The sequence below is a fragment of the Aspergillus ochraceoroseus genome, assembly GCF_002846915.1.
Source record: "Aspergillus ochraceoroseus IBT 24754 chromosome Unknown P175scaffold_2, whole genome shotgun sequence".
In the NCBI taxonomy this organism is placed as follows: domain Eukaryota; kingdom Fungi; phylum Ascomycota; class Eurotiomycetes; order Eurotiales; family Aspergillaceae; genus Aspergillus; species Aspergillus ochraceoroseus.
The window spans coordinates 3,440,170-3,452,413 of record NW_024468477.1 but is presented as its reverse complement, the minus strand read 5'-3'; the positions used below and the strand labels follow the sequence as shown (position 1 = coordinate 3,452,413).

At 47.3% G+C, this 12,244-nt stretch overlaps 6 protein-coding genes across 6 annotated transcripts; 5 read left to right on the top strand and 1 right to left on the bottom strand.

The window, feature by feature from the left end:
- Positions 1-194: 194 nt before the first annotated feature.
- Positions 195-1,829, top strand: P175DRAFT_0499883 (uroporphyrinogen decarboxylase HEM12). The gene is made up of 4 exons (XM_040896834.1): positions 195-264; positions 322-363; positions 489-1,409; positions 1,467-1,829. The coding sequence occupies exons 1-4, from the start codon at positions 210-212 to the stop codon at positions 1,535-1,537; spliced, it is 1,089 nt and encodes a 362-aa protein (XP_040754737.1). The 5' UTR covers positions 195-209; the 3' UTR covers positions 1,538-1,829.
- P175DRAFT_0499882 (cytosine deaminase) lies at positions 1,524-2,591 on the bottom strand. The gene is made up of 3 exons (XM_040896833.1): positions 2,180-2,591; positions 1,813-2,078; positions 1,524-1,653 (listed from the first exon to the last, which is right to left on the bottom strand). The coding sequence occupies exons 1-3, from the start codon at positions 2,336-2,338 to the stop codon at positions 1,632-1,634; spliced, it is 447 nt and encodes a 148-aa protein (XP_040754736.1). The 5' UTR covers positions 2,339-2,591; the 3' UTR covers positions 1,524-1,631.
- A 1,408-nt stretch (positions 2,592-3,999) lies between these two features.
- Positions 4,000-5,833, top strand: P175DRAFT_0543621 (type I HSP40 co-chaperone YDJ1; the record flags this gene model as incomplete). The annotated part of the gene is made up of 4 exons (XM_040900376.1): positions 4,000-4,035; positions 4,110-4,179; positions 4,289-5,110; positions 5,169-5,833. The coding sequence occupies 4 exons, from the start codon at positions 4,000-4,002 to the stop codon at positions 5,477-5,479; spliced, it is 1,239 nt and encodes a 412-aa protein (XP_040754735.1). The 3' UTR covers positions 5,480-5,833.
- On the top strand, positions 5,564-5,876 carry P175DRAFT_0168239 (uncharacterized protein). The gene has a single exon (XM_040892495.1). It carries the CDS (start codon positions 5,648-5,650, stop codon positions 5,834-5,836), a length of 189 nt encoding a protein of 62 aa, XP_040754734.1. The 5' UTR covers positions 5,564-5,647; the 3' UTR covers positions 5,837-5,876.
- A 401-nt stretch (positions 5,877-6,277) lies between these two features.
- P175DRAFT_0530449 (uncharacterized protein) lies at positions 6,278-6,700 on the top strand (the record flags this gene model as incomplete). Its single annotated transcript, XM_040899791.1, has 2 exons — positions 6,278-6,347; positions 6,534-6,700. 2 exons carry the CDS (start codon positions 6,278-6,280, stop codon positions 6,698-6,700), a joined length of 237 nt encoding a protein of 78 aa, XP_040754733.1.
- A 2,164-nt stretch (positions 6,701-8,864) lies between these two features.
- On the top strand, positions 8,865-11,875 carry P175DRAFT_0168218 (SLC26/SulP family anion transporter). The gene is made up of 4 exons (XM_040892494.1): positions 8,865-9,446; positions 9,500-9,645; positions 9,711-10,254; positions 10,322-11,875. The coding sequence occupies exons 1-4, from the start codon at positions 9,158-9,160 to the stop codon at positions 11,833-11,835; spliced, it is 2,493 nt and encodes an 830-aa protein (XP_040754732.1). The 5' UTR covers positions 8,865-9,157; the 3' UTR covers positions 11,836-11,875.
- The last annotated feature ends 369 nt before the right edge of the window (positions 11,876-12,244 follow it).

Genomic DNA, 12,244 nt, shown 5'->3' with positions numbered 1-12,244 from the left:
TCTGAATATTCAATTGCTCACCTTCCATATTCCTAAGCTCCATATTGTATGTAATGAACTTGTAACTGTACGCATCGAAAATAATGTGAAATGGTATGATGGCGGGGCGGATTAGCGGCCTGAGGCACCCAGCGGAGAGACGAATTATCATTCCGGAACTCAAGCTCCCAAGTTCCCCTCTCTTGCAACCCCCACGATTATCTATCAAAATGCAGCAACGATTTGAGCCATTGAAGAATGATCTACTGTTGAGAGCCGCTCGGGGTAATTCTGATCTCTAAATGTCACTGGAATTACCAATCGAACTAACCCTAATCCTAGGCGAGAATGTGCAACGCCCGCCAATATGGGTTATGCGACAGGGTACAGCAACCGCCCACTCTTTCGTTCTCCTTTGACTCCGTTTCCTATATATCCCTCTCTCTTTTTTTTTTTCTATACAGCCTTGGAGGTATTATGTGAGCTGACTCATCTTGAACTCGTTACAGCCGGCCGCTACCTTCCGGAATACCACGAAGCGAAGGGCAACCGCGACTTTTTCGAATGCTGCCGTGATCCCGAAGTTGCATCAGAAATCACCATCCAACCTATTGACCGGTACGACGGCCTCATCGATGCCGCCATCATCTTCTCTGATATCCTAGTGATCCCACAGGCCATGGGGATGCAGGTGGAGATGGTCGACAAGAAGGGCCCGCATTTCCCCGAGCCGCTCAAGTCGCCCGACGACGGACAGTACGAGAAGATCATGCAGCGCGAGGTAGACGTTAAGGCCGAGCTGGACTACGTCTACAAGGCGATTACACTCACCCGGAAAAAGCTAAAGGGCCGGGTTCCCTTGATTGGCTTCTGCGGAGCACCGTGGACTCTGCTCTGCTATATGGTTGAAGGCGGGGGTAGCAAGATTGTGCAGTCCAAGACGTGGGTGTACAAGTACCCCAAGGAGTCTCAGGCTATGCTGCAGAAGATTGCCGAGATTTGTGTGGAGTATCTGGCTCTGCAGGTTGCTGCGGGCGCGCAGCTGGTTCAGGTGTTTGACTCGTGGGCTGGAGAGTTGTCTCCGGCGTCTTTTAAGTCGTTTTCGCTTCCCTATTTGCGATATATTTCGGCACATCTGCCAAAGAGGCTGACGGAAATGGGTTTGGAGCCTGTGCCCATGACGGTCTTTGCCAAGGGCGCTTGGTATGCTCTTGAGGATCTGTGCGAATCCGGGTATAATGTTGTTGGTTTGGACTGGCTGCATGATCCTGCCGAGGCTATGCGCATTGCCAATGGCAGGGTGACGATCCAAGGAAATGCTGATCCTGGAGTCTTGTACGGAGGCCGGGAGGCTATTACAGCTGTTGTGGAGAATATGGTGCAGGGATTCAAGGGCGGAAAGCAAGGTTGGATTGCTAACTTGGGCCACGGTAAACTTATTTCCTCTGTGGGCTTCTTGGGGTATGAAAGCTAACTATGGATTTTAGGTGTAACTCCGTTTGTGAAACCAGATGACCTGAAGTTCTTCTTTGAAGAAATCCACCGTCTGACAGCTTAGAATCGGCTATATTTGGTATTTATCTGAATTGGAACTATGTACATGTATATCACAACCTCTGAGCCGGGCATGGTTATGATGATATATTCGAGCATTAGACAGCGATATCCTCATTCCTGTGTTCATATATTATTGTGGTCAGTATGGTATGCTTGGATGCGGTAGAACGGCTAAAAAAGATCGCACAAGGGTATGGGTATGGATTGGGTTATGAAAAGAAATTTCACGCAGTGTATGAGTCAGTCAGACAAAAAGAAGAAACAAACATTACTCACCAGAGCTCCGGCTTCTCCTTGATAAACTTCTCCATCAATTCCTTGCATTCCTTGTTATCCAAAACCACGACTTCCTTACCCCGGTTCAGCAAATACTCTTCCCCACCCATGAAGTTCTTGTTCTCGCCAACAACCACCCGCTTCACTTTGTAGAGGATGCAAGCCCCTGTGCACATATCACAAGGCGACAGGGTGGTATACATGGTAGCGCCTTCGTAAGCCGAGGCAGGCAGACGACCCGAGTTCTCTAGAGCAGACATTTCGGCCTGGGAACCGTGAGCACATGCCATTTTCTTCCAGGTATAATCGCAACGACTCGCATAATGGATGGAAAACAAACAAACAAAAAAGGCTTTCATTGACTTACATGCAGCGTTGCGCTACCCTTCTGAACACGCATATTATGACCACGGCCGAGAATTGTGCCGTCCTTTGCTACCAAGGCCGCGCCGATAGGAACCCCGCCCTCCGCATAGCCCTTTTTGGCCTCTTCGAGGGCGGCGATGAATCCGGGATCTGATTCCATTGTTGAGAGTGTAGTACTGAGGAAATTAAAGAAGGAGGAGGGGGTGGAGGGATTGGAGTAGATATTTGTAGAGGTGAATCAGCGATATAAGTTGACGAACTAGTTAGTTAGTAGCTTTGCTGAAGAAGGAAGTTGTGTGGTCAACTGCCGTTCTGGTTCTAGTTTGACCCGCATTTGGGGGACTGCTATCGAGGTTGGGTCCACGCGATTGCAGTATCTGGGAGTGATTGTAGATAGAAATATATGGGAGCTGGGGTATAGTATTAGATTTTTACTAGATGAGTATAAGCAATTGATTACGGCCTGATATTCCCAGTTTCTGTGAGTGATCTGGAGATCGAGTATCAAGTGGGATAGATCCATTGCTGTCACGCAAGTACAGGAACTAAAGTAGGGTTTTTGGCAGGGTCCGATATTAAGTGATCCAACTCCCCACCAGGAAAGCATTCTCTACCTAAGTGATATTTCTTTTCAAGTTCCAAAACTTATAGATTAGTATAAATGAGTATAAATGAATGCTGCTACTGGAATGCATGCAGGGACCCTACCCTACAAGTGTAACTACTCTGGAGAGTGTACGCCTCAGGCCTCTCAATCTGTTTTCGGCATTCCTTATCGATAACCTTAGAGATTGGTCATCGAGTTGCCACGCTGCCTGAGCCCTGAGGCAAACATCAGTGCCACCAAAGAAATTTCGTTCTCCATTTTTTTACAGGTACAGAACAGACTATGGACTACAGAGCGTAGCGTAGGATAAAAAAATCGATTATTCTATTACAAGTACTATACTGTTAACAGTAGGATGGCATATGAATACATCGACGATACTATAGAAATCATCACAAGGTAGCAAATATCAAAACACATCCCAACCCAATTAAACCACCCTGGAAACATTACGAACGGTAATAAGATTACCAATTACCAATTGACAGATGTAAAATTTGTGGAAGATGGTGGAAGAACAGAGAAGAGGATGGAAACGCTCGGGCCATGGAATCCAGCAGGAATCGAAGCAGAGAGAACGAACAGCAATGAAAATCCATGTCAACCTGATGGGTAAGACAAAGATGTCTAGGATAGAATTCTTCTGTTATTAACTCAGCTTATTTCTATCTTTTTTCTAATCTTATTTTCATCTTTTCTACCTTCACTGTTGCTGTTTCTTGAACATCAAAAGAGAAGCAAAGAATATCTCTCGGAACTCGCCCCATCGTAACTCCGGTATTAAATACGAGCTTAAGACTCCCCGGCATAGAGCTTTGTTGGTGCCTGGTTTTGGTATCGGAATACGATCTGTTTACCGTACAGCGCATTTTTAATTACACATTATTGCCATCCCTCAGCCGCCGCTCCAATTCAAATCATCTCCAACCAACGGTCCTTTCACCTCTTCCTTATTTCCTCTTCCTCCCCCTCTTTTCATCGATAATTATATCCTCTTCCGGTTTCAAGGTCCCGATTTGTTCGAGTCTTCCTTTTGCCGGTCCCGCCCTTTGACTCCCTTGTCCCCTTTCGTTTTGCTCCGACCGTCAAGTCTCTGGACCTATTTTCACTTTTGCCCAAAAGTTTCTGTTTATTCGCAGTCCTTCATTTTACCCCTCGCGCTTCTCTTCCTCTCTTCATTCCATCCATCAAATATACACTCCATTTAGATCACAATGGTCAAGGACACCAAGTTGTACGATGTCCTCGGGGTAAGTTTTACCAATATGCCCTCGCCTGTTGAACCTGTTTTTCGGTGAATGAAAGCTAACTGTAAGGCTGGCAGGTTCCCCCGACGGCGAGCGACGCCCAACTGAAGACGGCCTACAAGAAGGGTGCCCTCAAGTACCATCCTGGTATGTGATAGCTTTTAGATTCATTTTGCATGGTTTTGGTTTTGGTTTTTTTTTTTTTTTTTTTTTTTTTTGTTTTTAAGCAACCCATTAACAATCGGTCCACCTGCAGACAAGAACGCCAACAACCCAGAGGCCGCTGAAAAGTTCAAGGAGATGTCCCATGCCTACGAAATTCTCTCCGATTCCCAGAAGCGTAGTATCTACGACCAGCTTGGTGAGGAGGGCCTTGAGAACGGCGGTGGGGCTGGTGGAATGGGCGCCGAAGATCTCTTTGCCCAATTCTTTGGCGGCGGAGGAGGTGGCTTCGGCGGTATGTTCGGGGGTGGCATGCGGGACCAAGGCCCCAAGAAGGCCCGCACTATCCATCACGTTCACAAGGTCAATTTGGAAGATATTTATCGTGGCAAGGTCTCAAAATTGGCTCTGCAGAAGTCCGTCATCTGTCCCGGGTGCGATGGCCGCGGTGGTAAGGAAGGTGCTGTCAAGACCTGTACTGGCTGCAGTGGCTCCGGTATGAAGACCATGATGCGCCAGATGGGTCCTATGATCCAGCGATTCCAGACTGTCTGCCCCGACTGCAATGGTGAGGGTGAGATCATCCGTGACCGTGACCGCTGCCAGACCTGCAAGGGTAAGAAGACTACCATTGAACGCAAGGTGCTTCATGTCCACGTCGACCGTGGTGTCAAGAATGGCCACAAGATCGAGTTCCGCGGTGAAGGTGACCAGATGCCGGGTGTGATGCCCGGGGACGTTGTCTTCGAGATTGAGCAGAAGCCTCACGCCCGCTTCCAGCGCAAGGACGATGACCTTTTCTTCCACGCTGAGATCGATCTTCTCACCGCTCTTGCCGGTGGTTCCATTAACATTGAGCATCTGGACGACCGGTGGTTGAGCGTGACTATTGCCCCTGGCGAGGTTATCACTCCTGGTATGTGACTTGGAGCCTCCCGATTTTCGATGTGAGCAGAGCTAATGATATATTTTAGGTGCCATTAAAATGATCAAGGGCCAGGGTATGCCTTCATACCGTCATCACGACTTCGGTAATCTCTACATCCAGTTCGACGTCAAGTTCCCAGAGAAGGACCAACTCAACAACATCGAGTTGCTGGAGCAAGTCCTGCCACCCCGAACAGCTCAGGCTCAGGCTCCCAGCGACTCCATGGTGGAAGACTTTGAACTTGAGGATGTTGACGCCAACGAGCATTCACAAGCTCGTGCCCACGGCGCAGCCATGGATGAGGATGATGAGGATGTTCCCCCTGGTGCCGAGCGGGTGCAGTGTGCTTCTCAGTAAACTGGGTTTCGAAGTCGGGAGGTTGGATATGATTGATGTGCTGGGGCTTTGTGAAACTTCGCTTATGATACCATGTTGAAGGTTTGGGCCCTGGTACTGCTCGGTTTTGTTTTCTTTTGTTTTCTCTTTTTTTTTTTTTTTTCCATATCGCGGATGATTTGATATGCGATGGCGTTTGCACCGAAGATTCGGACGATGACTGGAGATTCCTTTTTTTTTCTTCTTTTTTATCTGCGGCATTCTCATCATCCTGCCTTGCTTCCTATACATAATGTTCTTTTTCTTTTTATTTCTCTTTCTCCCGTCCGATGGGACTTAGGGCTATGGAGCGTGACGAAATGGATGAGACCATGTTAAACGAGTCAGCTTTGTTCTTTCTTGCACACGACTTGGGTTGACTCCAGGCGGGATAGTGGTTCTCAGGGGTGTTATCAACATTATAGACTACAGCATGGATTTGGGTATTGATTTATGATATCTTTGCTGAGGTAGGCTCTCGTAGAGACTTGTATGGAGTAAAAATCTCGAATGTATGAGTCACTTCTGGACGTGATGTGATAGTTATATATGCTGGTAATGCAATGCAGACGAGACCTCAACTCAAACATTCGATGCCATTTATCTTAATTATAGATGCTGAGTTTCTTATATCATTAAATACTGAACAATGTCATACTGTAGCGTAGCCCCAACTGGTGTCATGTCCCAACCTTGATATGGAACTCCACCATTGTGATCGTGATACCTGTAGTCTACATAAAACGCCCTGAAACGGTCTCCTGTCGTCCTTGAGAAAAGATGTCCACTAGCGCAAGACCGGAGATGGCGTCTACTAGTGGGCGTCGCAGACGGCTAGTGGCCATCATTCGTAGAGCCATATCTATTGGATTCAAGTAGACTCTGGATTATCTTCGCAGCATTCCATCTAACTATACTGCATTTACCATACTGCATACTCTATAAATGACAGTGTCTTATATCCCCGTCCCTGTTGAGATAGCATCCCTTCCCTTCCAAGATCAATTGTATTCCAGGTGAGACGAGACTCTTTCAGAATCAGTGGGAATACAATATCTGGAAACCATTTTCGATATTCTAAAAGCCAGCATCTGGGCTATGGGCGACAACCGTCCTGATCCCAGCCAGGATTTGCTTTCGGTTTCTATCACAACTACTCGCTCACTCTGGTCGCATGACGACGTCCAGAGCAGCGCTGACTGACTGCTCACTCCTGGAATGACAAGGGTAACTAACGGGTTTGGCATCATAGTGCATTAGATCGGTAGGTAGAACATGGGGCAGATTATAGCCTGGGGAAAGGAGAGGACTCGGAGGTAATGTAAGGATATTGGTAGCTAGCTTCTATTTAAGCTTCCGCTTGGCTAAGTTTGCGTTGTTAATCTCGTTAGATGACATCAAGACAAGATTTCCCACAGGCTGCAAATACCATTCCCGCCATGTGTTCTTGACTTCGAATTACCCCGCTCTCTGTCAGAGTATAACTATACCCCCTTTAGCGGACCTGGATGGCTTAATCCTGACTAAAATGACGAAATCGATGCAGCCAGCTACTGTCTGATATGTCAGTGGCTTCATGAGTTGATGCAGGATTAATCTCGTGTGACTGAAACTAGAGAGGTGATAAATGATACATAGGTTACTCAGCAATGCACGATGAAAAGAGGCGGGGACGAGGAGATTGTTTGAGACATTTCAAAGGGTGACATGGGTTGGGGTTGAATTTCTGTACAGAATGACAGACTTGATAAGATTGATGGCGCGATTTTGATCTTGATGATGTGATGGTAAACGTAGCTCAAATGTTGGGTGGGGAATCCCCACAGGGTTCGACCCTCTGGATCTGACCTTCTCGTTCAAATCAATTCTCGAACAGAACTCACATCGAGGATGACACAAAGAATACCGAGGTAACTAGAAGATCCTCGACAATTTGTATTTTGGGCGCAGGTGAGAAGGCCACATGATCATCGTGATGCCTGTGCAGACAAAACCCCGGGAGTTTATTTAGGGCTTGCAGCTGCCAAGACTCATCAACAAAGAGGCTTTTATTTACTGCAGATCGTGTCCTACTTGGGTACTTTTGGATATTTTATAGATTTACCCTCTCGGAAAAAATGGAATCTCTTCAAAAAAGTTCGGACAGGGAGATCCACACGTGGAGATGAAGCAACTTTCATCATCTGTCGGTCCGATGGCGTGTTCTCCCGTCATCCCTATTGGTTCCCGGGTCTTTTGTCACCCCTGCCTCAATCTCTGATTGGTTTCAGCCTGGGCGGTGGCACCGGGCAGTATCTGGGATTTTTCCCTCTTCGTGATTCTTCCCAATTGAACGGTCCATCCATCCTGTTCATCCTCAGCTTCATGATAGTTTTATCATTTCCCCATCCCTATGATTCATCTGCAATCATTCCAGAATCACTACAATGAATACTCGGTACTCCGTACAATCTCTCTGTCCAAAATTCCCGCCTGTGGTTCCATGGAATCAGCCGCTGAGCACATCAACCCTTCGCTTCGAGACCAACGCCGCCAATTCCACTAAACGGGGCCCTATACGGAGTACGGACTACGGAGTAGGCTATTACGCCAGCGCCTTCGTCAAGCTTAAACCCGTACTCCATAGATCACATTCGATTCCCAGGGATTATCCATTCGCCTTCCTGCTTGATAATTTTTCTTTTTTCTTTTCTCATCTGCATGCGCGGATGGATGCGTATTCAACCCATCGATCATCCTTGTCAGTGGCCCCTTTTTCTTTTCCTCTATTAATGATCGTTATTGTGCTCTTCCCAAGGTTTCACTTGGGTTTTCCCCTTCTATCTACTGAGTCCTAACGAGCTCGTGTCCAGCTGCCAAGAACACTGCCTTTATCAACTAACTTTGCCTCATACTTGTTGATCGGCTGGTGCTGCAGCTCCTCCCCCCCCACAAACTCCCGGCTTGCCAGACTTCTTCTGTCAACGCTAAAACACATAAAACTTTCCTCGGAGGCTTTGAAATCACTTCTTTCTATTTTTTTTTTTTTTTTTTTTCCCTTTCCAAGTCCTCCTCTTCTCTCCTTTGATTCCATTGCTCTCTCTATAGGACAGTTTTTACCCGGGCCTCTGGATACGCCATACTCTTGTCCTCCCTTTGTGCGCCACAAACTGTATTCCGTCCCTCCCCCTTCCCGTGCAGGGTTATTTGTGTCTTCACCTCTTTCCTTCGCCTTAGTTCCTTGACTGGTGGCTTCATTTAATTTCTGAGCGACGTTGCCTTGAAAGGACGGGGGATTTGGGATTTCGCATTCAGAGTTCCAGATCACGACATTGCTCTTGGCCGCTCTTGGTTCATTTAAAACCTACGCAATCTGGCGATCTTCCAAGCCCTTATTCATCCTTCAGAGATGGAAGCTCAGTTGGCCTAATTCCAGCCCGGAGCTCACTTGACTACATTATATTACTACCTTGTCTGATTGGAGCTCTTTATTTTCCTCCTTGCATTTTGCTTACCGTGCTGTTCTACCCACAGACCCCAGAGGTCCAGCCCAGTCACTTGGGGTTCTTTTCACCGTCTCCCCCATACATATAATACGCCCTCCCCCTTCCCCCTTCTTGCTTTTCTAGGGTACTATCCCTTGGAATCCTCCCGCAACAACAACAAGAAAAAAAAACCACCATGTCTGCGGATCTCAAGACGAAGATTGGCCATGGCCTGGCCAAGGGCCTGGGTATCAAACTCCCCCCAAAACCTCAAGCAGATCCCGTCACCCGTGGCGAGTCGACCTTTTCTGTTGGCACCTTCGACACATACTCCTATATTGAACCGGAGCCTACAACTGCAGAATGGCTGTCTGAAACTCTGCCATCGAAACGTGATATTGCCATGTACTTTTACAGACTGTTTCCATTTCTCTCCTGGATTACACGATACAACATGCAATGGTTTTCTGGAGATTTGATCGCTGGTAGGAAAGACGTACCCAAGAAGATCATGAAATAATGCTCACCGGTACTCTAGGGGTTACTGTGGGCGCTGTCGTTGTTCCTCAGGGAATGGCATACGCAAAACTCGCAGAGTTGCCCGTCGAGTATGGTCTGTATTCGTCGTTTATGGGCGTCCTGCTTTACTGGTTCTTCGCTACGTCAAAGGATATTACGATTGGTGTAAGTTCCTGCAGCATCATCTTTAGCTTTGCCATTCTTGACTAAACATTGTGGTTCATTATTAGCCTGTTGCTGTCATGTCCACCGTTGTCGGGACTGTGGTTATTGAGGCGCAGAAGCAGATCCCAGACGTCCCTGCTCATATCATTGCGTCTGCTATGGCAATCATCTGTGGTGGAATTGTCTGTTTCCTAGGCCTGATTCGACTCGGTTTCATTGTGGATTTTATTCCCTTGCCCGCCATCACTGCATTCATGACTGGATCTGCTCTCAATATCATTTCTGGACAGGTCTCGACTATGCTTGGCGAGACAGCCCATTTCGACACTCGGGGAGCGACATATATGATCATCATCAACACGCTTAAGCACCTGCCCTCTGCTACTATTGACGCTGCCATGGGTGTGAGCGCTTGTGCAATGTTGTATATCATTCGCTCGGCTTGCAACTACGCTGCCAGAAAATATCCTCAGCGTGCTAAGCTTTGGTTCTTTGTGTCAACTCTGCGAACGGTGTTTGTTATATTGTTCTATACCATGATTAGTGCGGCCGTGAACTTGCATCGCAGAGATAATCCGAGATTTAGTGTGTTGGGCCACGTTCCAAGAGGTAAGACCTGGAATTACCTTGGTTTTCTTTTTTAATTAAACCCTTTGTGCTAAAATTGGTATGCTAGGCTTTCAACATGCTGCTGTTCCTGTCCTTAATGCTAGGATCATTAAGACCTTCGTTAGCCAATTGCCAGCTGCCGTTATTGTTCTCCTTATCGAACACATTGCCATCTCCAAGTCCTTTGGACGCGTTAACAACTATACCATCGATCCGTCTCAGGAACTAGTTGCGATTGGTGTGGCAAATCTGCTCGGACCGTTCCTAGGTGCCTACCCTGCTACTGGATCCTTTTCCCGCACTGCCATCAAGTCGAAGGCTGGTGTTCGAACTCCTTTGGCTGGTGTCATCACCGCTCTCGTGGTTCTTCTTGCTATTTACGCCCTCCCTGCTCTCTTCTGGTACATCCCGAAAGCCTCGCTGGCCGGTGTGATTATTCACGCAGTTGGAGATTTGATTACTCCTCCTAATGTTGTGTACCAATTTTGGCGCGTGTCTCCCTTGGATGCGATCATTTTCTTCATTGGTGTCTTTGTGACTATTTTCACCTCCATCGAAATTGGAGTCTACTGTACCGTCTGTGTCTCAGTCGCGGTGCTTTTGTTCCGTGTGGCAAAAGCCCGTGGTCAATTCCTGGGTCGTGTGACTATTCACTCGGTCCTTGGAGATCACCTTCTGGAGGACGGAAAGACTGGCAATGGCGATGCTAGCAACTCGAATACCTTCCAGCGGACCATTTTCCTCCCTGTCAACCACGCTGATGGATCGAATCCTGATGTCGAAGTCGAACAACCTTTCCCTGGTATTTTTATCTACCGCTTTTCAGAAGGATTCAATTATCCTAACGCCAACCACTATACCGACTCCCTTGTTGCTACAATCTTCCAGAAAACTCGCCGAACAAACCCCTTCCTCTATAGCCACCCAGGTGATCGCCCATGGAACAATCCAGGGCCTCGCAAAGGTCATAACGAGGAAGACAAATCGGACCTCCCTATTCTCAAAGCCGTCATTCTTGACTTCTCATCCGTTAACAATGTGGATGTGACCTCTATTCAGAACCTGATCGATATCCGCAACCAGCTCGACCTATACGCTTCCCCCAGGACGGTGCAGTGGCATTTTGCCCACATTAATAACCGTTGGACTAAGCGCGCTCTTTCTGCTGCGGGTTTCGGTTATCCTACCCCCACCTCCGAGGACGGCTTCCATCGTTGGAGGCCTATCTTCAGCGTGGCCGAAATCGAAGGTCGTGCTTCCGCTGCCGCTCTCGCAGAAATCGTAAACAACGAGCAAGCCCACATTCACCCTGCAGATATTGAGAGTGGTCTTAAACGTGACTCGCACACCGTTGAGCGCGAGACGCATGGGATCGAAGAATCTTCTGATAGCAGCATCAATGATGATGACAAGCTGCAGCGGGATCTCAAACGTAGCAAGGCGTACCAGAAACGCCGAGCAATGGCCGTGGTGCAGGGCGTCAATCGGCCATTCTTCCACATCGATCTCACTAGTGCGCTTGAGAGTGCCTTGGCCAACTCGCCGGAAGAGGAGCCTATTTCTAGACCCGAGGATGCTTAATTCAGGATTCCGAATCCCCACATGACCTCCCTGGATGGAGGTTTGAGATGATATGCCTTTGGAATGATCTGTCTCTTATTTATGATTCCCCATTTCTATATTCCCCCCCAATTGTTACTTGAATTCCTCTCCGAGAAAGTACGCCCGTCGATTTATAATATTTACGACTTAATATATATACTATTATCATGAGAGTTTATTGATTATTGACCAGACCATACTACCTACAAATACTCTTACAGTGTAGCTCGATGATATAGATTGATTGATAGATTTGATGCTAAATGCATCCTTACTTCAAACATTCCGACATCACCCTTTCCAGTTCTAAATGCACTCACTCACTCACTCACTGTGCATACATTCAGAATCAATAATAATAATAAAAAAAAAATAGATCTCAGTTAAT

Coding starts and splice junctions, on each gene's coding strand:
- P175DRAFT_0499883 (XM_040896834.1), top strand. CDS start 210: ATGCAGCAACGATTTGAGCCATTGAAGAATGATCTACTGTTGAGAGCC. Junction 265..321: donor ACTGTTGAGAGCCGCTCGGG/GTAATTCTGATC, acceptor CCCTAATCCTAG/GCGAGAATGTGCAACGCCCG. Junction 364..488: donor AATATGGGTTATGCGACAGG/GTACAGCAACCG, acceptor AACTCGTTACAG/CCGGCCGCTACCTTCCGGAA.
- P175DRAFT_0499882 (XM_040896833.1), bottom strand. CDS start 2,338: ATGGAATCAGATCCCGGATTCATCGCCGCCCTCGAAGAGGCCAAAAAG. Junction 2,079..2,179: donor AGGGTAGCGCAACGCTGCAT/GTAAGTCAATGA, acceptor CACGGTTCCCAG/GCCGAAATGTCTGCTCTAGA. Junction 1,654..1,812: donor AAGGAGAAGCCGGAGCTCTG/GTGAGTAATGTT, acceptor ATATGAACACAG/GAATGAGGATATCGCTGTCT.
- P175DRAFT_0168239 (XM_040892495.1), top strand. CDS start 5,648: ATGGCGTTTGCACCGAAGATTCGGACGATGACTGGAGATTCCTTTTTT.
- P175DRAFT_0168218 (XM_040892494.1), top strand. CDS start 9,158: ATGTCTGCGGATCTCAAGACGAAGATTGGCCATGGCCTGGCCAAGGGC. Junction 9,447..9,499: donor TTCTGGAGATTTGATCGCTG/GTAGGAAAGACG, acceptor CCGGTACTCTAG/GGGTTACTGTGGGCGCTGTC. Junction 10,255..10,321: donor GTTGGGCCACGTTCCAAGAG/GTAAGACCTGGA, acceptor TTGGTATGCTAG/GCTTTCAACATGCTGCTGTT.